Here is a 26,380-nt window from a genome sequence, read left to right on the forward strand (position 1 = left end):
CCAAGAGTTTAGCTCTCCACGTATCTGCACCACCATGTGGGTCCCCATTCTCCCAGTCTATATTTCCATGGTTGAAATCGCCCATGATTAAGAGTCTGGAGCCATTCCTGCAGGCAACTGAAGCTGCTCTCTCTATTATATTAATGGTTGCCATGTTGTTCCTATCAAACTCCTGTCTAGGTCTTCTGTCATTTAGGGGAGAGTTGTAAATGACTGCCACTATTATCTTAGGTCCACCCATTGTTATAGTTCCTGTTATGTATCTCTGAATCCGTCACAGCCCGGAATTTCCATCTCATCAAAACTCCAGTCCTTCCTTATCAGCAGGGCCACTCCTCCACCTCCTCTCCCTTCCCTCTCTTTCCTTACTATATAGTAGTCCTTTGGAAACACGGCATCTGTTATAACTCCTGACAATTTTGTTTCCGTTAGTCCTATTACATCAGGGATTTCTTCTTGCACTCTTTCTGCCAGTTCACTTGCTTTATTGGTAATCCCATCAATGTTTGAGTACATTACATTGAAGCTCACTTTCTTATATCTAATTTCACCCTCACTCCCCACAAGTGTAGGAAGTTGTTCTATGGTCATTGCTACTTGGGTAGGCTCCTCCTCCTATGAGGAAGTTTCCAGGGGTTCAGGGGGAGGTGGAGTGGGGGATGGAGGGCTTAGGTCTTCCTCAGGCCTGCTTGGGGCAGGAAGAAGTCCTGGGGGTGAGGGAGCAGGGATTGCTTGGGGAAAGGGCACGACCTCCTGCAGTGTAGTTGACAGGGGTTTGGAGGGAGATGGAGTGGGGGATAGAGGGCTTTGGTCTTGCTCTGGCCTACTTGGGGCAGGTAGAAGACCAGGGGCTGGGAAAGCAGGGGCTACTTGAGGTAAGGGGAGGGCGAGGATTTGGATTTCCTGATGGGCATTGTGCAGGGGCAAGGAAGGGTTTGTGCTGGGGGGTAGGGAGGGACCTATTGGGTGGTGGGCTGGGGGGTTGCATTCCCCCCCCTGGGGTTCCTGGGTTGCTGGATTGGAGCTCCCCACTCCCCTCTGGGATTACTCGGTTGGAGGCTGAGGTTCCCTGGCTTTTTTCCCTCTCCTTGCATCTGCTGGCCTTACTTTCTCGTCTCTGGTCATGTCCCTCTGAATATATACCTCTTTGTAGTTCCTTGCATACCTCAATTTGCTCTTCTTTACTAGGATGTCCTCTTTGATGTCCTCGCTCTTGAATACTACCTTGATCAATCTCTTTTTGTATCTGTTGTACTGGCCAATCCGGAAAAACTGTTCTATGTCTCGTTCAGCCCCTTTCATTCCTATCTTCTTTAATATCCCTGCCACTGCAGCTTTGTCTTTATTCCTCGATTCCTCCCTTGTGGAGCCCTCTTGTTCCTTCCCACATACCACTACTACAGCTCTTTTCCTTTCCATTAGCTGGCTTGTGCATCTAGCTGCCTCCTGTGAGGTTACTGCTTTCATTACAACTTCCTTGACTGTGGACATTGCTCCTGGGCTCTTCAGCATTTCAGCAAAGGTTGGGCCAATTGTTGCGGTCCCTGCCATTGCTACATCTCCTGGTACCTGGGGTTGGTCCCTTGGACGAGAGTCTGAGGAGGGCCTGTTTTTAGGCTTTTTATCTCCTCTTGTGCTGCACTTAGTTCTGTCTGCAGCTTACATATAGTTTCCCTCAGGTCTTTCAATTCCCCACTGACTTCCTTCCATGCCTTAGCGATCATCTCCATGAATGACTCGTCCAGTCCCTCTCCTCCAGCTTCATTCTGTTGTCTTACCATTTGCTTGACCTGTGTGTGTGTGTGTGTGTGTGTGTGTGTGTGTGTGTGTGTGTGTGTGTGTGTGTGTGTGTGTGTGTGTGTGTGTGTGTGTGTGTGTGTGTGTGTGTGTGTGTGTGTGTGTGTGTGTGTGTGTGTGTATGTGTGTGTGCGAGAATGTGTGTGTGTCTGTGTGTGTGTGTCTTTGTGTGTGTGTGTGTGTGTGTGTTTACTAGTTGTGTTTTTACGGGGGTTGAGCTTTGCTCTTTCGGCCCGCCTCTCAACTGTCAATCAACTGTTTACTAACTACTTTTTCTTTTCCACACCACACACACACACACACACCCCAGGAAGCAGCCCTTGACAGCTGACTAACTCCCAGGTACCTATTTACTGCTAGGTAACAGGGGCATTCAGGGTGAAAGAAACTTTGCCCATTTGTTTCTGCCTCGTGCGGGAATCGAACCCGCGCCACAGAATTACGAATCCTGCGCGCTATCCACCAGGCTACGAGGCCCCTGTGTGTGTGTGTGTGTGTGTGTGTGTGTGTGTGTGTGTGTGTGTGTGTGTGTGTGTGTGTGTGTATTTGTGTGTGTGTGTGTGTGTGTGTGTGTGTGTGTGTGTGTGTGTGTGTGTGTGTGTGTGTGTGTGTGTGTGTGTGTGTGTCTGTGTGTGTGTGTGTGTGTGTGTGTGTGTGTGTGTGTGTGTGTGTGTGTGTGTGTGTGTGTGTGTGTGTGTGTGTGTGTGTGTGTGTGTGTGTGTGTGTGTGTGTGTGTTTATTGTGGGGGTGGCACGGTGAGGGGGTTGGGTTAACTGGTGGAGGGATGGAGGGAGAGGGAGAGAGGGAGTGAAAGGGAGAGGGGGAGTGAAGGAGGAGTGAAAGGGAGTGAGGGAGATTGAGGAAGAGAGGGAAATAGGCAGAATGGGGGGGGGAAGGGAAGAAGGAGGACAATCAGGGGGGGGGGGATGGAAGGTCAAGTCCCAGTAGTGAGGGGTGAGGTTGGCGGTAGGCTGGTTTGTGCGTGCGTGTGTGTGTGTGTGTGTGTTTACACTGGCATGTTATGGTGAGGAGGGGGGGGGAGGGTAGGTCTAGTCAGTGGCGGTGTAATGTAACACACAGGTGTGAGAAAACTAGTACCAAGCTGAGGCTCTTGAGCTACTTTTTGTATTTTAATTAACTTATGTTCAAAGCTAATTACTATATAAAAAACACTGTACACCTTGTATGACTGACTTTGAGAGGCACTCACCTCCAAGTAAGCATCCCACAGCACAATTAGGTGATTTATGAAGCGATGTCCTCCTTAATTATTGACGTCTCCGCCAGAACTCCTCCCACGTGGTGGTCCAAGCTCTGCCCTTCTCAGGCCTCTGGTGCCACCGTCTTGCCACAATCTCGTTCATTTTCAATTTTTTTCTTATCCCATGTTATAAGAATTCACTACGTTGCGTTATCACTGCGTTGCTGTACCCTTCATATGACCAAAAACTATGTTTTGGGCTCACTGGTACGTAAATATCCCGAGAATATTGAAGTAATTCGCGGACCGCTGTCCTACACTTGTTCCCTGACCGCCGTCCTACGTATAGTCCCTTGTGTGTGTGTGTGTGTGTGTGTGTGTGTGTGTGTGTGTGTGTGTACTCACCTAGTTGTACTCACCTAGTTGTGTTTGCGGGGGTTGAGCTCTGGCTCTTTGGTCCCGCCTCTCAACCGTCAATCAACAGGTGTACAGATTCCTGAGCCTATTGGGCTCTATCATATCTACACTTGAAACTGTGTATGGGGTCAGCCTCTACCACATCACTTCCTAATGCATTCCATTTGTCAACCACTTTGACACTAAAAAAGTTCTTTCTAATATCTCTGTGGCTCATTTGGGCACTCAGTTTCCACCTGTGTCCCCTTGTGCGTGTTTCCCTTGTGTTAAATAGACTGTCTTTATCTACCCTATCAATTCCCTTCAGAATCTTGAATGTGGTGATCATGTCCCCCCTAACTCTTCTGTCTTCCAGCGAAGTGAGGTTTAATTCCCGTAGTCTCTCCTCGTAGCTCATACCTCTCAGCTCGGGTACTAGTCTGGTGGCAAACCTTTGAACCTTTTCGAGTTTAGTCTTATCCTTGACTAGATATGGACTCCATGCTGGGGCTGCATACTCCAGGATTGGCCTGACATATGTGGTATACAAAGTTCTGAATGATTCTTTACACAAGTTTCTGAATGCCGTTCGTATGTTGGCCAGCCTGGCATATGCCGCTGATGTTATCCGCTTGATATGTGCTGCAGGAGACAGGTCTGGCTTGATATCAACCCCCAAGTCTTTTTCCTTCTCTGACTCCTGAAGAATTTCCTCTCCCAGATGATACCTTGTATCTGGCCTCCTGCTCCCTACACCTATCTTCATTACATTACATTTGATTGGGTTAAACTCTAACAACCATTTGTTCGACCATTCCTTCACACACACATGTGTGTGTGTGTGAGTGTGAGTGTGAGTGTGAGTGTGAGTGTGAGTGTGAGTGTGAGTGTGTGTGTGTGTGTGTGTGTTTACTAGTTGTGTTTTTGCGGGGGTTGAGCTTTGCTCTTTCGGCCCGCCTCTCAACTGTCAATCAACTGTTTACTAACTACTTTTTTTTTTTTTTTCCACACACCACACACACCCCAGGAAGCAGCCCGTGACAGCTGACTAACTCCCAGGTACCTATTTACTGCTAGGTAACAGGGGCACTTAGGGTGAAAGAAACTTTGCCCATTTGTTTCTGCCTCGTGCGGGAATCGAACCCGCGCCACAGAATTACGAATCCTGCGCGCTATCCACCAGGATACGAGGCCCCTTTAAGGGCCCTATCCCCTACGAGGCCCCTATTAAGGCCCCTATCCCCGAGGCTACGAGGTGTGTGTGTGTGTGTGTGTGTGTGTGTTGTTAAATATGACCGAAAGGGTATGATTAATGATTCTAACACCTATTTCCTCAAAATTTCTTAGTCACTTACATACCCTAAGATATTCACTCTAGGACTCAGCACAAGCACTTACTCTAAGATATTCACTGTTGGACTCAGCACAAACACTTACCATAAAATATTCACTCTAGGGCGCAGCACAAGCACTTCCTCTAAGATATTCACTCTTGGACTCAGCACAAACACTTACCATAAGATATTCACTCTTGGACTCAGCACAAACACTTACCATAAGATATTCACTCTTGGACTCAGCACAAGCACTTACCCTAAGATATTCACTCTTGGACTAAGCACAAGCACTTACCCTAAGATATTCACTCTTGGACTCAGCACAAGCACTTACCCTAAGATATTCACTCTTGGACTCAGCCATAGATATCCCGAAGAAGTTGCCAAGGCCCAAGGGAGTGAGGGAGGAGCTGTAGAGTTGCTTGATGGTGTTTATACCGGGCGGTGTTCTCTCTACAGTGAGGAAGGCTGTGAGGTTGGAGCAGTAGCCTGTGGTGATGACGATGACGTACAAGCCAAGGAACACCACATACACCTGGAGGCTGGCGGTGCTGGGCTCCTGACGCAGGGTGTAGCGGAAGTGCATCCCCCACGTGTACAGGCTGGCGTACACCAGGCTCTGCTGCCCCAGCCTCTCACCACTGATCAAACCCATTTTAGTAATATATATATATATATATATATATATATATATATATATATATATATATATATATATATATATATATATATATATATATATATATATATATATATAATATATATATATATATATTGGTATGATAAAAACCTAAAATACAGCACATTCTTATTGACCATCTGCCGTATGTCTTACTTGTCTTACTTGTCTTACTTGCCAACTTCCTTCCATTAAATTAATCAACTGCCTATTTTAAGAAGCATCAAATTATCTAACTATCAAACTTTACCGTCTAATTAACCCACAGACTTGTGTAACTTCTCATTAACTTACAAATCATGTACGAATACACCAGAACCATCCACCACATCATCAACCTGAGCTGTCAATCACCATCTCATTAACCAATAGATTTCCAACATCTTCTCATAAACCAACACCCTTCCTACACATTCTGGTTAACCAGCACCCTTCCTACACATTCTGGTTAACCAGCACCCTTCCTACACATTCTGGTTAACCAGCACCCTTCCTACACATTCTGGTTAACCAGCACCCTTCCTACACATTCTGGTTAACCAGCACCCTTCCTACACATTCTGGTTAACCAGCACCCTTCCTACACATTCTGGTTAACCAACACCCTTCCTACACATTTTGGTTAACCAACACCCTTCCTACACATTTTGGTTAACCAGCACCCTTCCTACACATTTTGGTTAACCAACACCCTTCCTACACATTTTGGTTAACCAACACCCTTCCTACACATTTTGGTTAACCAACACCCTTCCTACACATTCTGGTTAACCAACACCCTTCCTACACATTCTGGTTAACCAACACCCTTCCTACACATTTTGGTTAACCAGCACCCTTCCTACACATTTTGGTTAACCAACACCCTTCCTACACATTCTGGTTAACCAACACCCTTCCTACACATTCTGGTTAACCAATCACCTTCCCGCACCTTTTGGTTAGCCAAAAGTCTGGTACAAAAACTTTATCTAATAATCTACACAAAAAAATATTATTTAAATATAACTAAAATCAAAGTGAACCTGGTCAGGTTGATTGATTCATTAAACGTAGATTGCTTAGCGACAATCTACTTTTGGAGTCCATGTGCTCAGCTGTTAGCGACTATCCGCTGTTTGAGGAGTAAGCTGGAACAAGGGTGAGTACTCCCATCCCACCTTCTCTGACAAAATAATGCATTCGAATATGCAAGTAATAATTAAGTAAGAATGTAAGTGCAGCCAAATCACTTATAAGTTTAATGATCTTGGCTTAATTTAATTTCAATCCAGTTTTTAGCCTGCACTACTAACATTGTTTTATTAAATTTTAATATATTCTGAATAATTATTATTTAAATCTATATACTAGCCAATGTAATCATTAAATAACTTTCTTAATGATTGTTGTGTTCAGGCGTTGCTATAGTGATGAGGTCATATACCCATACAATGGACAGCATCATGTCAGATGCCTTCATTAGCAGCATTCCCGCGGGAACGGAGGTAGTTGGGGGACAGAGGAGATATGATCAGAAGCTCTATGTGGGCTGCTCTAAGGCGGCCTGATTGTCCACAGTAGAGTCACTTCTACTGGTCTAGTTAATGTTAATTAAGCAGCTATCATACTATAGTTTGAGGTACTTCCTAACATGAGCGTAGACTGCTTAGTAACGCAGACATGCGACAGGTGGTGTTACCGTTGATGTGGTGGGTGCAGTGTTGGTGTTACCGTTGATGTGGTGGGTGCAGTGTTGGTGATACCGTTGATGTGGTGGGTGCAGTGTTGGTGTTACCGTTGATGTGGTGGGTGCAGTGTTGGTGATACCGTTGATGTGGTGGGGTACAGTGTTGGTAATACCGTTGATGTGGTGGGGTACAGTGTTGGTGTTACCGTTGATGTGGTGGGTGCAGTGTTGGTGTTACCGTTGATGTGGTGGGTGCAGTGTTGGTGTTACCGTTGATGTGGTGGGTGCAGTGTTGGTGTTACCGTTGATGTAATGGGGTACAGTGTTGGTGATACCGTTGATGTGGTGGGGTACAGTGTTGGTGTTACCGTTGATGTGGTGGGTGCAGTGTTGGTGTTACCGTTGATGTGGTGGGTGCAGTGTTGGTGTTACCGTTGATGTGGTGGGTGCAGTGTTGGTGTTACCGTTGATGTGGTGGGTGCAGTGTTGGTGTTACCGTTGATGTGGTGGGTGCAGGGTTGGTGTTACCGTTGATGTGGTGGATGCAGGGTTGGTGTTACCGTTGATGTGGTGGGTGCAGGGTTGGTGTTTCCGTTGATGTGGTGGGTGCAGGGTTGGTGTTACCGTTGATGTGGTGGGGTACAGTGTTGGTGTTACCGTTGATGTGGTGGATGAAGTGTTGGTGTTACCGTTGATGTGGTGGGTGCAGGGTTGGTGTTACCGTTGATGTGGTGGGTGCAGGGTTGGTGTTACCGTTGATGTGGTGGGTGCAGGGTTGGTGTTACCGTTGATGTGGTGGGTGCAGTGTTGGTGTTACCGTTGATGTGGTGGGTGCAGGGTTGGTGTTACCGTTGATGTGGTGGATGCAGGGTTGGTGTTACCGTTGATGTGGTGGGTGCAGGGTTGGTGTTTCCGTTGATGTGGTGGGTGCAGGGTTGGTGTTACCGTTGATGTGGTGGGGTACAGTGTTGGTGTTACCGTTGATGTGGTGGATGAAGTGTTGGTGTTACCGTTGATGTGGTGGGTGCAGGGTTGGTGTTTCCGTTGATGTGGTGGGTGCAGGGTTGGTGTTACCGTTGATGTGGTGGGGTACAGTGTTGGTGTTACCGTTGATGTGCTGGGGTTCAGTGTTGGTGATACCGTTGATGTGGTGGGGTACAGTGTTGGTGTTACCGTTGATGTGGTGGGTACAGTGTTGGTGTTACCGTTGATGTGGTGGATGCAGTGGTGGTGTTACCGTTGATGTGGTGGATGCAGTGTTGGTGATACCGTTGATGTGGTGGATGCAGTGTTGGTGTTACCGTTGATGTGGTGGGTGCAGTGTTGGTGTTTCCGTTGATGTGGTGGGTGCAGGGTTGGTGTTACCGTTGATGTGGTGGGTGCAGGGTTGGTGTTACCGTTGATGTGGTGGGTGCAGGGTTGGTGTTACCGTTGATGTGGTGGGTGCAGGGTTGGTGTTTCCGTTGATGTGGTGGGTGCAGGGTTGGTGTTACCGTTGATGTGGTGGGGTACAGTGTTGGTGTTACCGTTGATGTGGTGGGGTACAGTGTTGGTGATACCGTTGATGTGGTGGGGTACAGTGTTGGTGTTACCGTTGATGTGGTGGGTACAGTGTTGGTGTTACCGTTGATGTGGTGGATGCAGTGGTGGTTTTACCCTTGATGTGGTGGATGCAGTGTTGGTGATACCGTTGATGTGGTGGATGCAGTGTTGGTGTTACCGTTGATGTGGTGGGTGCAGTGTTGGTGTTACCGTTGATGTGGTGGATGCAGTGTTGGTGTTACCTTTGATGTGGTGGGTGCAGGGTTGGTGTTACCGTTGATGTGGTGGGTGCAGGGTTGGTGTTTCCGTTGATGTGGTGGATGCAGTGTTGGTGTTACCGTTGATGTGGTGGGTGCAGTGTTGGTGTTTCCGTTGATGTGGTGGGTGCAGGGTTGGTGTTACCGTTGATGTGGTGGGGTACAGTGTTGGTGATACCGTTGATGTGGTGGGTGCAGTGGTGGTGTTACCGTTGATGTGGTGGGGTACAGTGTTGGTGTTACCGTTGATGTGGTGGGGTACAGTGTTGGTGTTACCGTTGATGCGGTGGGGTACAGTGTTGGTGTTACCGTTGATGTGGTGGGGTACAGTGTTGTTGATACCGTTGATGTGGTGGGGTACAGTGTTGGTGTTACCGTTGATGTGTTGGGTGTAGTGGTGGTGATACCGTTGATGTGGTGGGGTACAGTGTTGGTGATACCGTTGATGTGGTGGGGTACAGTGTTGGTGATACCGTTGATGTGGTGGGGTACAGTGTTGGTGATACCGTTGATGTGGTGGGGTACAGTGTTGGTGATACCGTTGATGTGGTGGGGTACAGTGTTGGTGATACCGTTGATGTGGTGGGTGCAGGGTTGGTGTTACCGTTGATGTGGTGGGGTACAGTGTTGGTGATACCGTTGATGTGGTGGGGTACAGTGTTGGTGATACCGTTGATGTGGTGGGTGCAGGGTTGGTGTTACCGTTGATGTGGTGGGGTACAGTGTTGGTGATACCGTTGATGTGGTGGGGTACAGTTTTGGTGATACCGTTGATGTGGTGGGGTACAGTGTTGGTGATACCGTTGATGTGGTGGGGTACAGTGGTGGTGATACCGTTGATGTGGTGGGGTACAGTGTTGGTGATACCGTTGATGTGGTGGGTGCAGTGGTGGTGTTACCGTTGATGTGGTGGGGTACAGTGTTGGTGTTACCGTTGATGTGGTGGGGTACAGTGTTGGTGATACCGTTGATGTGGTGGGGTACAGTGTTGGTGATACCGTTGATGTGGTGGGGTACAGTGTTGGTGATACCGTTGATGTGGTGGGTGTAGTGGTGGTGAAGGGATCAATCTGCTCCCAACACTTGCCTTTCACAAGTGCTTTTCGTTCTCTTGAAGTGACCTTTAATTATGGGCTCTCCAATGCTACTAGATACTTGGTAAACGTGACACAGGTTTGTGATTATAACCTCAAAATTGAGTACCAATTAGATGCTCTTAAACACTTAAAGTTTGTGAGAGCCTTTATTAGACTTGACACGGCTCGCCGTCTTGTTTACACTCTGAAGGCATGATGTCTCAAGCGAGATGATCGACATCTTGGCCCGTTCTCCTATGGTTTCCCAACGTCAAAAAGCCGTCCTACTAAAGTGGCCTAATCCTAACACTAGGACTCAAAACAGAAAACTGGAAAATACGTAAATTTTCTAGCAAACACTATCATTTTCTAGTACGACATATTTTGGCTCTTTGGTCCCACTTTTCAACTGTCAGTCAACTGGTGTACAGATTCTTGAGCCTATTAGGCTCTATCAAATCTACATATGAAACCTCTGTATGAGTCCGGCTCCACCACATCACTGCCTAATACATTCCATTTGTTAACTACCCTGATATTGAAAAACTTCTTTCCAACGTCTCTGTGGCACATTTGGATCCTAAGTTTTCCCCTGTGTCCCGTTTTTCGCGTTCAAATTTCCCTTGTTCCACCCGTGCTAAATAGTTTATCTTTTTCCACCCTTTCAATTCCTCTGAGAATTTTGTAGGTGTCTCATGTCTTCCGTTACTCTTTCGTCTTTAAGGGACGTGAGGCTCTCTTAGCCTTTCCTCGTAACTCATACCTCTCAGTTTTGGGACTAGCCTGGTGGAATACCTCTCAAGCTTCTCTAACTCTCTCTTGTGCTTAACTAGGTATGGACTCCAGGATGGAGCTACATAATCGAGGACTGGTCTGACATATGTGGTATACAAGGTTCTGAACGATTCCTTTCACAAGCTTCTAAAGGCAGTTCTGATGTTTGCCAATCTACCACATGCCACTGATGATATCCTTTTGATGTGAACCTGTGGGGACAGGTTCGGTGAGATATCAACCCCCAGATCTTTCTCTCGCTTTGACCCTTGCATGATTTCACCTCCCAGATGGTACCTTGTGTTTGGCATCCTGCTCCCTTCACCTAATTTCGTTACTCTACACTTACTTGAATTGAACTTTAGTAGCCATTTCCTACACCATTCCTCCAGTTTGTCCAGCCCATCCTGTGGTCTCTTTCAATCTTCATCTGTCTTGATTCTTCTCATAATTTTAGCATCGTCAGCAAACATTGAGAGGAATGAGTCTATACCCTCTAGAAGATCGAATACATATATCAGAAACAGGATGAGTCCAAGTAGGCAGTTCTTATGGCGCAGTGGTAAAGCACTCGCTCGGCGCTTCGCGAGTGCTTTGACCTAATGTATCCTGGGCGGGAAGGATTAACTGAGCGCCAATCCTTAACTGTAACCTTTGTTTACCTAGCAGTGAATGGGTACCTGGTTGTTAAATGATTTGGCGGGTCGTATTCTTGGGAAAATTAGGATTAAGGACCTGCTGCAGCAGTATGCATGCTAGTGGCTTTACATGAATGTAGGAACTCTTTTATATATAAATAAAAAATAAATAGCACAGAGCCCTGTGAGACCCTGCTGTTGATATCTCGCCACTCTGATGTCTCCCCCCTCCCCCCTAACAGTCACTCGCTGTTTCCTGTTGCTTAGATACTCCCTTAGTCATTAGAGCACCTTACCTTTTACTCCTGCCTGTTGTTCTAATTTTTGCAACAGCCTCATATAGGGTACTATGTAATTGGCTTTCTAAGTTGAAAGCCAATTCAAAACAGCTTTCTGAAAATGCAGTTTGCCGATTCTTCTCTTTCTTCTCTTGCCTAATTTTTGTCATCTGGTAATAGAATTTTATTAAGCCTGTGAGGTACAATTTACCATCCCTTAACCAATGCTGGTGGCGAGCTACAAATCTATTTTCCTCCAGGTACTCTACGAGTCATTTCCTCACGATCTTCTCCATCACCTTGCATGGTATACAAGTTAGGGAAACTGATCTGTAATTCAGTGCCTCTGGCCTGTCACCTTTTTGTATATTGGGACTACAATTGCTGTTTTCCAACTTTCCGGTGGGTTTCCTGTTTCCAGTGTTTATACTGCATACAGTATAACACTTACACTACCCTAACAATTCTGACACTAAGTGTCAGAAGCACACTTAGTGCTTCTGCAACATGTTTTAGCATCCATGGTGACATTCTGTCAGGTACAACAGCCTTTGTCACATTCAGCCCCAACAGATTACTTTTGACCTCATTACTGGTGAGTTGAAATTCCTCCATGGTTGCTTTGGTTTAACGCCTCCTCACTTAGTGCAAGGACTTCTCCTTGCTCTATTGTGAAGACCTCCTGGAATCTCTTGTTGAGTTCTTCAAACACCTCCTTGTCATTCTAGTGCATCTTTTCTCCCCTTTCTCAGTTTCATCCCTTTTTTGTTAATTTTTGTATTTTTTGTTCCTTGACTGCTGTTTTCTTCTTGACTTGGGCTGTGTATGCGTGTGACTCATTTCCAAGGCATGAGTAATCAAGGTTAGTTAATGATTTTACTGCGACTCATTTTTTTTCTTTCAAAAGTGAACACCTGCATGTGTTCAAGTACAGTTATTACTATAGGTTGTTATGTTTGGTTTATCACTAAGTGCAATATGAGAGGGGATTGTTTTATTTGTTGCAGTCCAGTTGTTACTGATTTTATTTTCCTATTTGCCAGTTTTGAGCGTCGTGCAGCACGGGTCTGAGGACACCTACAGAGGCGCAGTAATATATTAGTTGTGTTCCATGTAGTAGTAGGGTGAGAATGTGTCATTATTTGTGGATCATTGTTGGGGTATCTCATTTTATCAAAGTTATTTATTGGTGCCAAGTGAACTTAAGATTTGTCAGTCAAGAAGGGACCTTGGTATTTTTTCATTGAATACCGACTTCGAATTTCACAGTTCTTTGGGGACTTTGATTGACTTTCGGTGGTTTTAAGTTTGTTAAGTTCTATTGACTTTAAGGTTCCCGATCCTAGCTACTTTAAATTAGTTGAATCTAGTTTGACTTTGAAATTGTTCATTCATTGTGACTTTAATTTTTTTTTGCAAAAATTCACAGTTTAGGTACTGCACCTAGCTGCAGTACCAATGTTACGAAGTTTGATGTACTTTAATTAAGCTTATTAGTTGTTTAAGTTAGAAGCATCTAGTTGAAGTCTAGTGTCCCAATGTTACTAAATTGTGTGTTCCTTATGCTTCACGAGTTGAACATAGAAGCATCTAGCTAGAGTTTAAATTGGACGTGTCTACTACGTTTTTTATAACTTGTATATATGTAAAATGATTTATTTTATACAGTGATCCAGTAAACTGTTGGCGATACTTTATACTTCCTTATCCCTAGACTGGTGGTGTTACCTTATACTTTTCTATCCCTAGACTGGTGGTGTTACCTTATACTTCTCTATCCCTAGACTGGCGGTGTTACCTTATACTTCCCTATCCCTAGACTGGTGGTGTTATTTTATACTTCTCTATCCCTAGACTGGTGGTGTTACCTTATACTTCCCTATCCCTAGACTGGCGGTGTTATTTTATACTTCTCTATCCCTAGACTGGCGGTGTTACCTTATACTTCCCTATCTCTAGACTGGCGGTGTTATTTTATACTTCTCTATCCCTAGACTGGCGGTGTTACCTTATACTTCCCTATCTCTAGACTGGCGGTGTTATTTTATACTTCTCTATCCCTAGACTGGCGGTGTTACCTTATACTTCCCTATCTCTAGACTGGCGGTGTTATTTTATACTTCCCTATCCCTAGACTGGTGGTGTTACCTTATACTTCCCTATCCCTAGACTGGTGGTGTTACCTTATACTTCTCTATCCCTAGACTGGCGGTGTTACCTTATACTTCCCTATCTCTAGACTGGTGGTGTTATTTTATACTTCTCTATCCCTAGACTGGTGGTGTTACCTTATACTTCCCTATCCCTAGACTGGTGGTGTTACCTTATACTTCCCTATCCCTAGACTGGTGGTGTTATTTTATACTTCTCTATCCCTAGACTGGTGGTGTTACCTTATACTTCCCTATCCCTAGACTGGCGGTGTTACCCTATACTTCCCTATCCCCCTGGACCCTTTGGAGGGTCTCTGGGGTGTTGAGGTATTGAGCCCACATGTGCCTAGTGTTGTGACTCTATGATCATAAACACTGTGTAGCACTGTTCAGCACACGCCTGTGAGCACAGCCCGTCCTCCTCTTCACGTGCTCCCACTTCTAACTAGTTGCATAATCGTACATATATTGACGTAATACACAAATACATGGTACAATTTGGTACTACTCATTTTACAGATTCCGAAGAAATAAAGCTAAAACCCCAACTTAAAACACCCCAACCTGTTTTTAGGCCTAATATAGCATGTGTAAATGTACGATACCGGACCTTAGATAGCGTGTATTAGGACTAAGATGGTTAGGTGAGGTTTTATTAGCAACATAAATACAAAACCTTTTCGGTTTCTCAAAATTCAGTAGTATAAAATTCTACTCTCTAATGGTCCATTACGTCAATATATATCCAACGGTCCATATTGTTACTCTAAGTACTCTCTTAACACAAGTATGAGCTGGTGTGTGTAAGAATGTGTATGTTTATGAGTGTGTGTGTGCTGAATGTGTATGTGTGTGAGTGTGTGTGTGTGTGAGAAGGTATGTTTGTGAGTGTGTATGTGCACTCACCTAGTTGTGCTTGCGGGGGTTGAGCTCCGGCTCTTTGGTCCCGCCTCTCAACCGTCAATCAACAGCAGGTGTACAGGTTCCTGAGCCTATTGGGCTCTATCATATCTACACTTGAAACTGTGTATGGAGTCAGCCTCCACCACATCACTTCCTAATGCACTCCATTTGTCAACCACTCTGACACTAAAAAAGTTCTTTCTAATATCTCTGTGGCTCATTTGGGCACTCAGTTTCCACCTGTGTCCCTTTGTGCGTGTGCCCCTTGTGTTAAATAGCCTGTCTTTATCAACCCTGTCGATTCCCTTGAGAATCTTGAATGTGGTGATCATGTCCCCCCTAACTTTTCTTTCTTCCAACGAAGTGAGGTTTAATTCCCGAAGTCTCTCCTCGTAGCTCATACCTCTCAGCTCGGGTACTAGTCTGGTGGCAAACCTTTGAACCTTTTCCAGTTTAGTCTTATGCATGACTAGATATGGACTCCATGCTGAAGCCACATACTCCAGGATTGGTGTGACATATGTGGTATATAATATTCTGAAAGATTCCTTACACAAGTTTCTAAAGGCCGTTCTTATGTTAGCCAACCTGGCATATGCTGCTGATGTTATCCTCTTGATATGAGCTTCAGGTGACAGGTCTGGCGTGATATCAACCCCCAGGTCGTTCTCTCTCTCTGACTCTTGAAGTATTTCATCTCCCAAATGATACCTTGTATCTGGTCTCCTGTTTCCTACCTCAATCTTCATTACATTACATTTGCTTGGGTTAAACTCTAACAGCCATTTGTTCGACCATTCCTACAGCTTGTCCAGGTCTTCTTGAAGCCTCAAGCTGTCCTCCTCTGCCTTAATCCTTCGATAATCCTTCGATAGTATTGTGTGGGATCATGTGTATATTTGTGAGTATGTGTGCATGCCTATGTGTATGTTTGTGAATGTGTGTGTGAGAATGTGTATGTTTGTGCGGGTGTGTCTGTGTGAGAGAACCTGTAAGTTTGTGAGTGTGTGTGTGTGTGAGAGAGAACCTGTATGTTTGTGAGTGGTTGTTTGCATGAGTTCATGCCTGTGTGAGAGTGTTTGTGTACAAGTGTGCATGTTTGTGTGTGTGTATTCACCTAGTTGTATTCACCTAGTTGTGTTTGCGGGGGTTGAGCTTTGCTCTTTCGGCCCGCCTCTCAACTGTCATTCAACTGTTTACTAAGTACTTTTTTTCCACACCACACACACACACACACACACACACACACACACACACACACACACACACACACACACCAGGAAGCAGCCTGTGACAGCTGACTAACTCCCAGGTACTTGTTTTTTACAGCTAGGTAACAGGGACATTCAAGGTAAAAAAAACTTTGCCCATTTGTTTCTGCCTGGTGCGGGAATCGAACCCGCGCCACAGAATTACGAGTCCTGCGCCGGGCTACCAGTGTGTGTGTGTGTGTACTCACCTAGTACTCACCTAGTTGTGCTTGCGGGGGTTGAGTTCTGGCTCTTTGGTCCCGCCTCTCAACTGTCAATCAACAGGTGTACAGGTTCCTGAGCCTATTGGGCTTTATCATATCTACACTTGAAACTGTGTATGGAGTCAGCCTCCACCACATCACTTCCTAATGCATTCCATTTGTCAACCACTCTGACACTAAAAAAGTTCTTTCTAATATCTCTGTGGCTCATTTGGGCACTCAGTTTCCACCTGTGTCCTATAGTGCGTGTGCCCCTTGTGTTAAACAGCCTGTCTTTATCAACCCTGTCAATTCCCTTGAGGATCTTGAATGTGGTGATCATGTCCCCCCTAACTCTTCTGTCTTCCAACGAAGTGAGGTTTAATTCCCGTAGTCTCTCCTCGTAGCTCATACCTCTCAGCTCGGGTACTAGTCTGGTGGCAAACCTCTGAACCTTTTCCATTTTAGTCTTATGCTTGACTAGATATGGACTCCATGCTGGTGCCGCATACTCCAGGATTGGTCTGACATATGTGGTATATAATGTTCTGAAAGATTCCTTACACAAGTTTCTAAAGGCCGTTCTTATGTTAGCCAACCTGGCATATGCTGCTGCTGTTATCCTCTTGATATGAGCATCAGGGGACAGGTCTGGCGTGATATCAATCCCCAGGTCTTTCTCTCTCTCGGACTCTTGAAGTATTTCATCTCCCAAGTGATACCTTGTATATGGTCTCCTGCTTCCTACCCCTATCTTCATTACATTACATTTGCTTGGATTAAACTCTAACAGCCATTTGTTCGATCATTCCTGCAGCTTGTCCAGGTCTTCTTGAAGCCTCAAGCTGTCCTCCTCTGTCTTAATCCTTCTCATAATTTTGGCGTCGTCAGCAAACATTGAGAGGAATGAGTCTATACCCTCTGGGAGATCATTTACGTATATCAGAAACAGGATAGGTCCAAGTACAGAGCCCTGTGGGACTCCACTGGTGACTTCACGCCAGTCTGAGGTCTCACCCCTCACTGTAACTCTCGGCTTCCTATTGTTTAGGTACTCCCTTATCCACTGGAGCGCCCTACCAGTTACTCCTGCCTGTTTCTCTAGCTTATGCATCAACCTTTTATGGGGTACTGTGTCAAAGGCTTTCCGACAGTCCAAAAAAAATGCAATCCGCCCACCCTTCTCTTTCTTGTTTAATCTTTGTCACCTGATCGTAGAATTCTATCAATCCTGTAAGGCAAGATTTACCCTCCCTGAACCCATGTTGATGGGTTGTCACGAAGTCTCTTCTCTCCAGATGTGTTACTAGGTTTTTTCTCACAATCTTCTCCATCACCTTGCATGGTATACAAGTTAAGGACACTGGCCTGTAGTTCAGTGCCTCTTGTCTGTCACCCTTTTTGTATATTGGTACTACATTAGCAGTCTTCCATATTTCTGGTAGGTCCCCCGTTTCCAGTGACCTACTATACACTATGGAGAGTGGTAGGCAAAGTGCTCCTGCACACTCTTTCAATACCCATGGCGAGATTCCATCCGGCCCAACAGCTTTTCTCACATCCAGCTCCAATAGGTGCTTCTTGACCTCATCTCTTGTAATTTCGAACCTATCCAAGGTCACCTGGTTTGCTGCCACCTCTTCTAGCGCCGCGACATCTCCCTGTTCTATTGTAAAGACCTCCTGGAACCTTTTGTTGAGTTCTTCACACACCTCTTTGTCATTCTCTGTGTACCTGTCCTCGCCCACCCTAAGTTTCATCACCTGTTCCTTCACTGTTGTCTTCCTCCTGATGTGACTGTGTAGTAGCTTTGGTTCGGTCCTGGCTTTATTAGCTAAATCATTTTCATACCTTTTCTCAGCTGCTCTTCTCACACTGACATACTCGTTCCTGGTTCTCTGGTATCTCACTCTACTTTCTGGTGTTGTGTTATTACGGAAGTTATTCCATGCCATTTTGTTCAGCTCCTTTGCTTTCATACATTCCTTATTAAACCACGGATTCTTCCTTTGCTTCTCTGTTTTTTCCTGTCGGGCTGGGACAAACCTGCTTACAAACCTGCTTGTGTACTCACCTAGTTGTACTCACCTAGTTGTGTTTGCGGGGGTTGAGCTCTGGCTCTTTGGTCCCGCCTCTCAACCGTCAATCAACAGGTGTACAGATTCCTGAGCCTATCGGGCTCTGTCATAACTACACTTGAAACTGTGTATGGAGTCAGCCTCCACCACATCACCCCCTAATGCATTCCATTTGTCAACCACTCTGACACTAAAAAAGTTCTTTCTAATATCTCTGTGGCTCATTTGGGCACTCAGTTTCCACCTGTGTCCCCTTGTGCGTGTTCCCCTTGTGTTAAATAGACTGTCTTTATCTACCCTATCAATCCCCTTCAGAATCTTGAATGTGGTGATCATGTCCCCCCTAACTCTTCTGTCTTCCAGCGAAGTGAGGTTTAATTCCCGTAGTCTCTCCTCGTAGCTCATACCTCTCAGCTCGGGTACTAGTCTGGTGGCAAACCTTTGAACCTTTTCCAGTTTAGTCTTATCCTTGACTAGATATGGACTCCATGCTGGGGCTGCATACTCCAGGATTGGCCTGACATATGTGGAATACAAAGTTCTGAATGATTCTTTACACAAGTTTCTGAATGCCGTTCGTATGTTGGCCAGCCTGGCATATGCCGCTGATGTTATCTGCTTGATATGTGCTGCAGGAGACAGGTCTGGCGTGATATCAACCCCCAAGTCTTTTTCCTTCTCTGACTCCTGAAGAATTGTGTGTGTGTGTGTGTGTACTCACCTAATTGTAGTCACCTAATTGTGCTTGCGGGGGTTGAGCTCTGGCTCTTTGGTCCCGCCTCTCAACCGTCAATCAACTGGTGTACAGATTCCTGAGCCTATTGGGCTCTATCATATCTACATTTGAAACTGTGTATGGAGTTAGCCTCCACCACATCACTTCCTAATGCATTCCATTTACTAACTACTCTGACACTGAAAAAGTTCTTTCTAACGTCTCTGTGGCTCATTTGGGTACTCAGCTTCCACCTATGTCCCCTTGTTCGCGTCCCACCAGTGTTGAATAGTTCATCCTTGTTTACCCGGTCGATTCCCCTGAGGATTTTGTAGGTTGTGATCATGTCCCCCCTTACTCTTCTGTCTTCCAGTGTCGTAAGGTGCATTTCCCGCAGCCTTTCCTCATAAGTCATGCCTCTTAGTTCTGGGACTAGTCTAGTAGCATACCTTTGGTCTTTTTCCAGCTTCGTCTTGTGCTTGACAAGGTACGGGCTCCATGCTGGGGCCGCATACTCCAGGATTGGTCTTACATATGTTGTGTACAAGATTCTGAATGATTCCTTACACAGGTTCCTGAACGCCGTTCTGATGTTAGCCAGCCTCGCATATGCCGCAGACGTTATTCTCTTTATGTGGGCTTCAGGAGACAGGTTTGGTGTGATATCAACTCCTAGATTTTTCTCTCTGTCTGTTTCATTAAGTACTTCATCTCCTATTCTGTATCCTGTGCCTGGCCTCCTGTTTCCACTGCCTAGTTTCATTACTTTGCATTTACTCGGGTTGAACTTCAACAGCCATTTGTTGGACCATTCACTCAGTCTATCCAGGTCATCTTGTAGCCTCCTACTATCATCCTCTGTTTCAATCCTCCTCATAATTTTTGCATGGTCGGCAAACATTGAGAGGAACGAATCTATACCCTCTGGGAGATCATTTACATATACCAGAAACAGTATAGGTCCAAGGACTGACCCCTGCGGGACTCCACTCGTAACGTCTCACCAATCTGAAACCTCACCCCTCACACAGACTCGTTGTCTCCTGTTGCTTAGGTACTCCTCTATCCACCGGAGTACCTTCCCTCTCACTCCAGCCTGCATCTCCAACTTTCGCACTAGCCTCTTGTGTGGCACTGTATCAAAGGCTTTCTGACAATCCAAAAATATGCAGTCTGCCCACCCTTCTCTTTCTTGCCTTATTTTTGTTGCCTGGTCGTAGAATTCAAGTAACCCTGTGAGGCAGGACCTGCCATCCCTGAACCCATGTTGATGCTGTGTTACAAAGTTCCTTCGCTCCAGATGCTCCACTAGTTTTTTTCGCACAATCTTCTCCATCAGCTTGCATGGTATGCAGGTTAGGGACACTGGCCTGTAGTTCAGTGCCTCCTGTCTATCCCCTTTCTTGTATATCGGGACTACGTTAGCTGCTTTCCAAATATCTGGCAGTTCCCCTGTTGCCAGTGATTTGTTATACACTATGGAGAGTGGTAGGCTCAGTTCTCTTGCTCCTTCCTTTAGAACCCAAGGGGAGATTCCATCTGGGCCTATAGCCTTCGTCACGTCCAACTCTAGTAAACACTTCCTTACTTCCCCACTGGTAATCTCAAACTCTTCCAGTTGTTCCTGGTTAGCTATTCCCTCACTTACCTCTGGAATTTCTCCTTGCTCTAAGGTGAAGACCTCCTGGAATTTCTTATTCAATTCCTCACACACTTCCTTGTCATTTGTAGTGAATCCTTCCGCCCCTATCCTTAATCTCATAACCTGTTCCTTTACTGTTGTTTTTCTCCTAATGTGGCTATGCAACAATTTAGGCTGAGTCTTTGCCTTGCTTGCGATGTCATTTTCGTATTGTCTTTCTGCCTCTCTTCTCATCCTGACATATTCATTCCTGGCATTCTGGTATCTTTCTCTGCTCTCCAGTGTCCTGTTATTCCTATAGTTTCTCCATGCCCTTTTACTTTGCTGCTTAGCTAGCCTACATCTTTGGTTAAACCATGGGTTTCTCATCTTCATTTCTCTGTTTTCCTTTTGGACTGGGACAAACTTGTTTGCTGCGTCCTTGCACTTCTGCGTGATGTAATCCATCATATCTTGGGCCGTCTTTCCCCTGAGCTCTGTTTCCCATGCTATATCTGTTAGGAATTTTCTTATCCCCTCATAGTTTCCCTTTCGGTATGCTAACCTTTTGGTTTCGGTATCCCTCCTCGAGTTCAATAACCCTTCTTCAATCAAGTACTCAAACACCAGTACACTGTGGTCGCTCATTCCTACTGGGTCCTCAAAACCGATTTCTCTTATGTCGGAGTCGTTCAGAGTGAAGACTAGGTCGAGTCTCGCTGGTTCGTCATTGCCTCTCATCCTTGTGGGTTCTCCGACATGCTGGGTTAAAAAGTTGCTTGTCACCACCTCCAATAGTTTGGCTCTCCACGTATCCTCGCCTCCATGCGGTTCCTTGTTCTCCCAGTCAATCTTTCCGTGATTGAAGTCGCCCATGATGAGCAGGTGGGATCTATTTCTACAGGCAGCAGAGGCTGCCCTCTCAATTATAGTGTTAACTGCCTTGTTGTTGTTTTCATACTCTTGACTGGGTCTCCTGTCATTTGGTGGAGGGTTGTATATTACTGCTACTACTATTCTTGGTCCTCCCATTGTTATGGTGCCTGCTATGTAGTCTCTGAACTCCTCACAGCCCGGGATGGCCATCTCCTTAAAACTCCATTCCCTTCTCATGAGTAGGGCCACTCCGCCTCCTCCCCTACCTTCCCTCTCTTTCCTTATTACTGTATACTCCTGGGGAAACACGGCATTCGTTATGATTCCAGAGAGTTTTGTTTCAGTGAGTCCGATTACATCTGGGTTAACTTCTTGTGCTCTTTCCCTTAGTTCACTTGTCTTGCTTGTGATCCCATCTATGTTCGAGTACATCACCCTGAAACTGACTCTCTTCTGCTTCTTTTCTGGGGGGGACCTTTGGGATCTGGGGTGAGTGGGAGCTGGGGGGACCTGGCACGGGGGGATTGGTGGAGGAGGGAGGGCTTGGGGTGGTGGGGGAGAGGGGGAGGGTACAGGGGGTGGATAAGAGGGGGAGGGTACAGGGGGTGGATAAGAGGGGGGGGGGTACAGGGGGTGGATAAGAGGGGGAGGGTACAGGGGGTGGGTAAGAGAGTGGGGAGGGAGAGAGAGGGGGTTGGGGAAGCATGGGGGGAGGAGAGGCTGTGGGGGATAGGGGAGATGGGAGGGCTTGGGGGGAGAGAAAAGGGTGGAGGGCTTGGGGGGCGTGGGGGAAAAGGGAGGGCTGAGGTGGGTGAGGAAGAGGGGAGGGTTTAGGGGAGTGGGGGAGAGGGGAAGACTTAGGTGGGGTGGGGGAGAGTGGGGGGCTTAGGGGGGAGAGGGGAAGGGAGGGCATGGGGGTGGGAGAGACGGGAAGGCATGTGGGAGAAGGGAGGGCATGGGGGATGGGGGAGAAGGGAGGTCCTGGGGAGAGGGGTGAGGGGGAGAAGGGGGGTGAGTGGGGGGAGGGGGGTGGGTGGGGGGAGGGTGCCCTAGGTGGGTACTTAGTGGGGGGCTGACAGGGGATGGGGCAGGTTGGGTGTCTGTTGGGTAGAATGTGGGGGTGGTGCCCCAATCCCTGTGGCTGTTGCACTGTTTGAGGAGGGTTCTCCACTTCCCTCTGGGATTGTAGGGTTCTGGGTTGTGGTACTCTGATTTCCTTCTCTCTCCCTGCGCTCCTTCCTCGCGTCTGCTGTCCGTATTCTCTCTTCCCTTGTCATATCCTTCTGCAGGAATATTTTCTTGAACTTCTCTACACCTTTTAGACAACACTTATTTGCTAGTAGTTCCTCTTTCGCGATTTCGCTCATGAAAACCACCTTTATCATTCGGTCTCTGCCCTTGTTGTACTTTCCAAGCCTGAAAACCTTTTCAACATTTCGCTCAGCTCCCTCCATCCTTACCTCTTTAAGGATCTCTTTAATCATGTTTTTGTCCTTGTCTCTCCGCTCCTTTGGTCTGGTCCCTGTTTGCTCTTTAATGCCTGCTACTACTACTGCTCTATTTCTCTCTATCACCCGGCTAGTACATCTAGCTGCTTCCTGAGAGGAAACCACTTCCATGGCAACTTCCTTAACCACAGACCTAGCTTCAGGGCTCATTTTAAGCATTTCAGCAAATGAGATCTGGGTTGTGGTGGTCCCCTCCACAGTAGCATTCCCATCTCCCTGGGGTACAGTTTGTGCCTGGTATTGTGGAAGAGTCTCCTTTAGGTATCTTATCTCCTCCTTTGCTGCCCTTAAATCATCTTGCAGGTTGGCTACTGTCTCCCTCATTACCCTCAGTCCTTCACTGAATTCATTCTGCATTTGCTGGAGGTGTCTGTTGGGTAGAATGTGGGGGTGGTGCCCCAATCCCTGTGGCTGTTGCACTGTTTGAGGAGGGTTCTCCACTTCCCTCTGGGATTGTAGGGTTCTGGGTTGTGGTACTCTGATTTCCTTCTCTCTCCCTGCGCCACTTCATCCTTCATCCTTCATCCTTCATCCAGGCTTCCTGTTCCATCCCATTCTCTGTGTTTGTTCCAGTTGTGAATGTCCTGCGTTTGGCAGTCAGAGTTCGTCTCCCTTCCATGATTTCCCTATGAGTGTGTGTGTGTGTGTGTGTGAGAGAGAGAGAGAGAGAGAGAGAGAGAGAGAGAGAGAGAGAGAGAGAGAGAGAGAGAGAGAGAGAGAGAGAGAGAGAGAGAGAGAGACAGAGACAGAGAGAGAGAGGGGGGAGGGAGAGAGAGGGGGGGAGGAAGAGAGAGAGGGGGAGGAAGAGAGAGAGGGGTGGGAGCGAGAGAGGGGAGGGAGAGAGAGAGGGGAGGGAGAGAGAGAGGGGAGGGAGAGAGGGGGTGAGGGAGAGAGAGGGGGAGGGGGAGAAAGAGAGGGGGGGGAGAGAGAGAGGGGGAGGGGGAGAGAGAGAGGGGGAGGGGGAGAGAGAGGGGGGAGGGGGAGAGAGCGGGGAGGGGGAGAGAGAGGGGGAGGGAGAGAGAGGGGGGAGGGAGAGAGAGTGGGGAGGGAGAGAGAGGGGGAGAGGGAGAGAGAGGGGGAGAGGGAGAGAGAGGGGGAGAGGGAGGGAGAGGGGGAGAGGGAGAGAGAGGGGGAGAGGGAGAGAGAGGGGGAGTGGGAGAGAAAGGGGGAGGGGGAGAGAGAGAGAGAGAGAGAGAGAGAGAGAGAGAGAGAGAGAGAGAGAGAGAGAGAGAGAGAGAGAGAGAGAGAGAGAGAGAGAGAGAGAGAGAGAGAGAGAGAGAGAGAGAGAGAGAGAGAGAGAGAGAGAGAGAGGGGGGAGAGAGAGAGAGAGAGAGGGGGGGGGGAGAGAGAGAGAGAGAGAGAGAGGAGGTGTGTGAGTATATGGGGAGAGGTGGAAGGTGGAAGTGAGGGAGGGGGATGGAGAGGGTGTGTGGGGGTGGGTTAGTGCGGGAGGTTAGTGTGTGTGTGTGTGTGTGTGTGTGTGTGTGTGTGTGTGTGTGTGTGTGTGTGTGTGTGTGTGTGTGTGTGTGTGTGTGTGTGTGTGTGTGTGTACTCACCTATTTGTACTCACCTATTTGTGCTTGCGGGGGTTGATCCTTGGCGCTTTGGTCCCGCCTCTCAATTGTCAATGAACTGGTGTTCAGGTTCCTGAGTCTACTGGGCTCTATCATATCTAAATTTGAAACTGTGTATGGAGTCAGCCTCCACCGCATCACTGCCTAATGCACTCCATCCATTAACTACTCTGACACTGAAAAAGTTCCTTCTAATGTCCCTGTGGCTCATGTGAGTGCTCAGTTTCTACCTGTGTCCCCTTGTTCGCGTACCACCAGTGTTGAATAGTTTATCCTTGTTTACCCGGTCGATTCCCCTGAGGATTTTGTAGGTTGTGATCATGTCTCCCCTTACTTTTCTGTCCTCCAGAGTCGTAAGGTGCATTTCCCGCAGCCTTTCCTCGTAACTCACGCCTCTTAGTTCTGGGACTAGTCTAGTGGCATACCTTTGGACTTTTTGCAGCTTCGTCTTGTGCTTGACAAGGTACGGGCTCCATGCTGGGGCCGCATACTCCAGGATTGGTCTTACATATGAGGTGTACAAGATTCTGAATGATTCCTTACACAGGTTCCTGAATGCTGTTCTCATGTTAGCCAGCCTCGCATATGCCGCAGACGTTATTATATTATGTGAGCTTCAGGAGACAGGTTTGGTGTAATATCAACTCTTAGATCTTTCTCTCTGTTCGTTTCATTAAGTACTTCATCTCCTATTCTGTATCCTGTGTCTGGCCTCTTGTTTCCACTGCCTAGTTTCATTACTTTGCATTTACTCGGGTTGAACTTCAACAGCCATTTGTTGGACCATTCACTCAGTCTGTCTAGGTCATCTTGTAGCCTTCTACTATCATCCTCTGTGTTTCAATCCTCTTCATAATTTTTGCATCATCGGCAAACATTGAGAGAAACGATTATATCCCTTCTGGCAGATCATTTACATATATCAGAAACAGTATAGGTCCAAGGACTGACCCCTGCGGGACTCCAATTGTAACGTCCCGCCAATCTGAGACCTCACCCCTCACACTGACTCGTTGTCTCCAGTTGCTTAGGTACTCCTTTATCCAATGGAGTACCTTCCCTTTCACACTGGCCTGCATCTCCAGCTTTTTCACTAGCCTCTTGTGTGGTACTGTATCAAACGCTTTCTGGCAATCCAAAAATGTGCAGTCTGCCCACCCTTCTCTTTCTTGCCTTATTTTTGTTGCCTGGTCGTAGAATTCAAGGAACCCTGTGAGGCAGGACCTGCCATCCCTGAACCCATGTTGATGCTGTGTTACAAAGTTCTTTCGCTCCAGATGTTCCACTAGCTTTCTTCGCACAATCTTCTCCATTAGCTTGCATGGTATGCAGGTTAGGGACACTGGCCTGTAGTTCAGTGCCTCCTGTCTATTCCCTTTCTTGTATATCGGGACTACGTTAGCTGCTTTCCAAATTTCTGGCAATTCCCCTGTTGCCAGTGATTTGTTGTACACTATGGAGAGTGGGAGGCACAGTTCTTCTGCTCATTGCTTTTAGTGTCCGAGGGGAGATTCCATCAGGGCCTAGAGCCTTTTTCACCTCCAACTCTAGTAAACACTTCCTTAATACCCAAACACTTCCTTCCTTCCGCTGTTAATCTCAAACTCTTCCAGTGGTTCCTGGTTAGCTATTCCCTCTCTTATCTCTTGGATTTCTCCTTGCTCTAAGGTGAAAACCTCCTGGAATTTCTTATTCAGTTCCTCACACACTTCCTTGTCGTTTGTAGTGAATCCTGCTTCCCCTATCCTTAATTTCATAACCTGTTCCTTTACTGTTGTTTTTCTCCTGATGTGGTTATGCAGCAATTTAAGCCGAGTCTTTGCCTTGCTTGCAATGTCATTTTCGTATTGTCTTT

At 46.7% G+C, this 26,380-nt stretch overlaps 1 protein-coding gene across 1 annotated transcript in view; it reads right to left on the minus strand.

Annotated features, from left to right (window-relative positions):
* LOC123748276 (ionotropic receptor 21a-like) overlaps positions 1-26,380 on the minus strand; it is a 460,516-nt gene that overhangs the window by 35,477 nt on the left and 398,659 nt on the right. The window contains exon 9 of the mRNA XM_069339092.1: positions 5,066-5,372. Within this exon, the coding sequence (XP_069195193.1) occupies positions 5,066-5,372 (307 nt within the window). The remainder of the gene's footprint in view (positions 1-5,065; positions 5,373-26,380) is intronic.

Source organism: Procambarus clarkii, chromosome 41 (genome assembly GCF_040958095.1).
Source record: "Procambarus clarkii isolate CNS0578487 chromosome 41, FALCON_Pclarkii_2.0, whole genome shotgun sequence".
In the NCBI taxonomy this organism is placed as follows: Eukaryota; Metazoa; Arthropoda; class Malacostraca; order Decapoda; family Cambaridae; genus Procambarus; species Procambarus clarkii.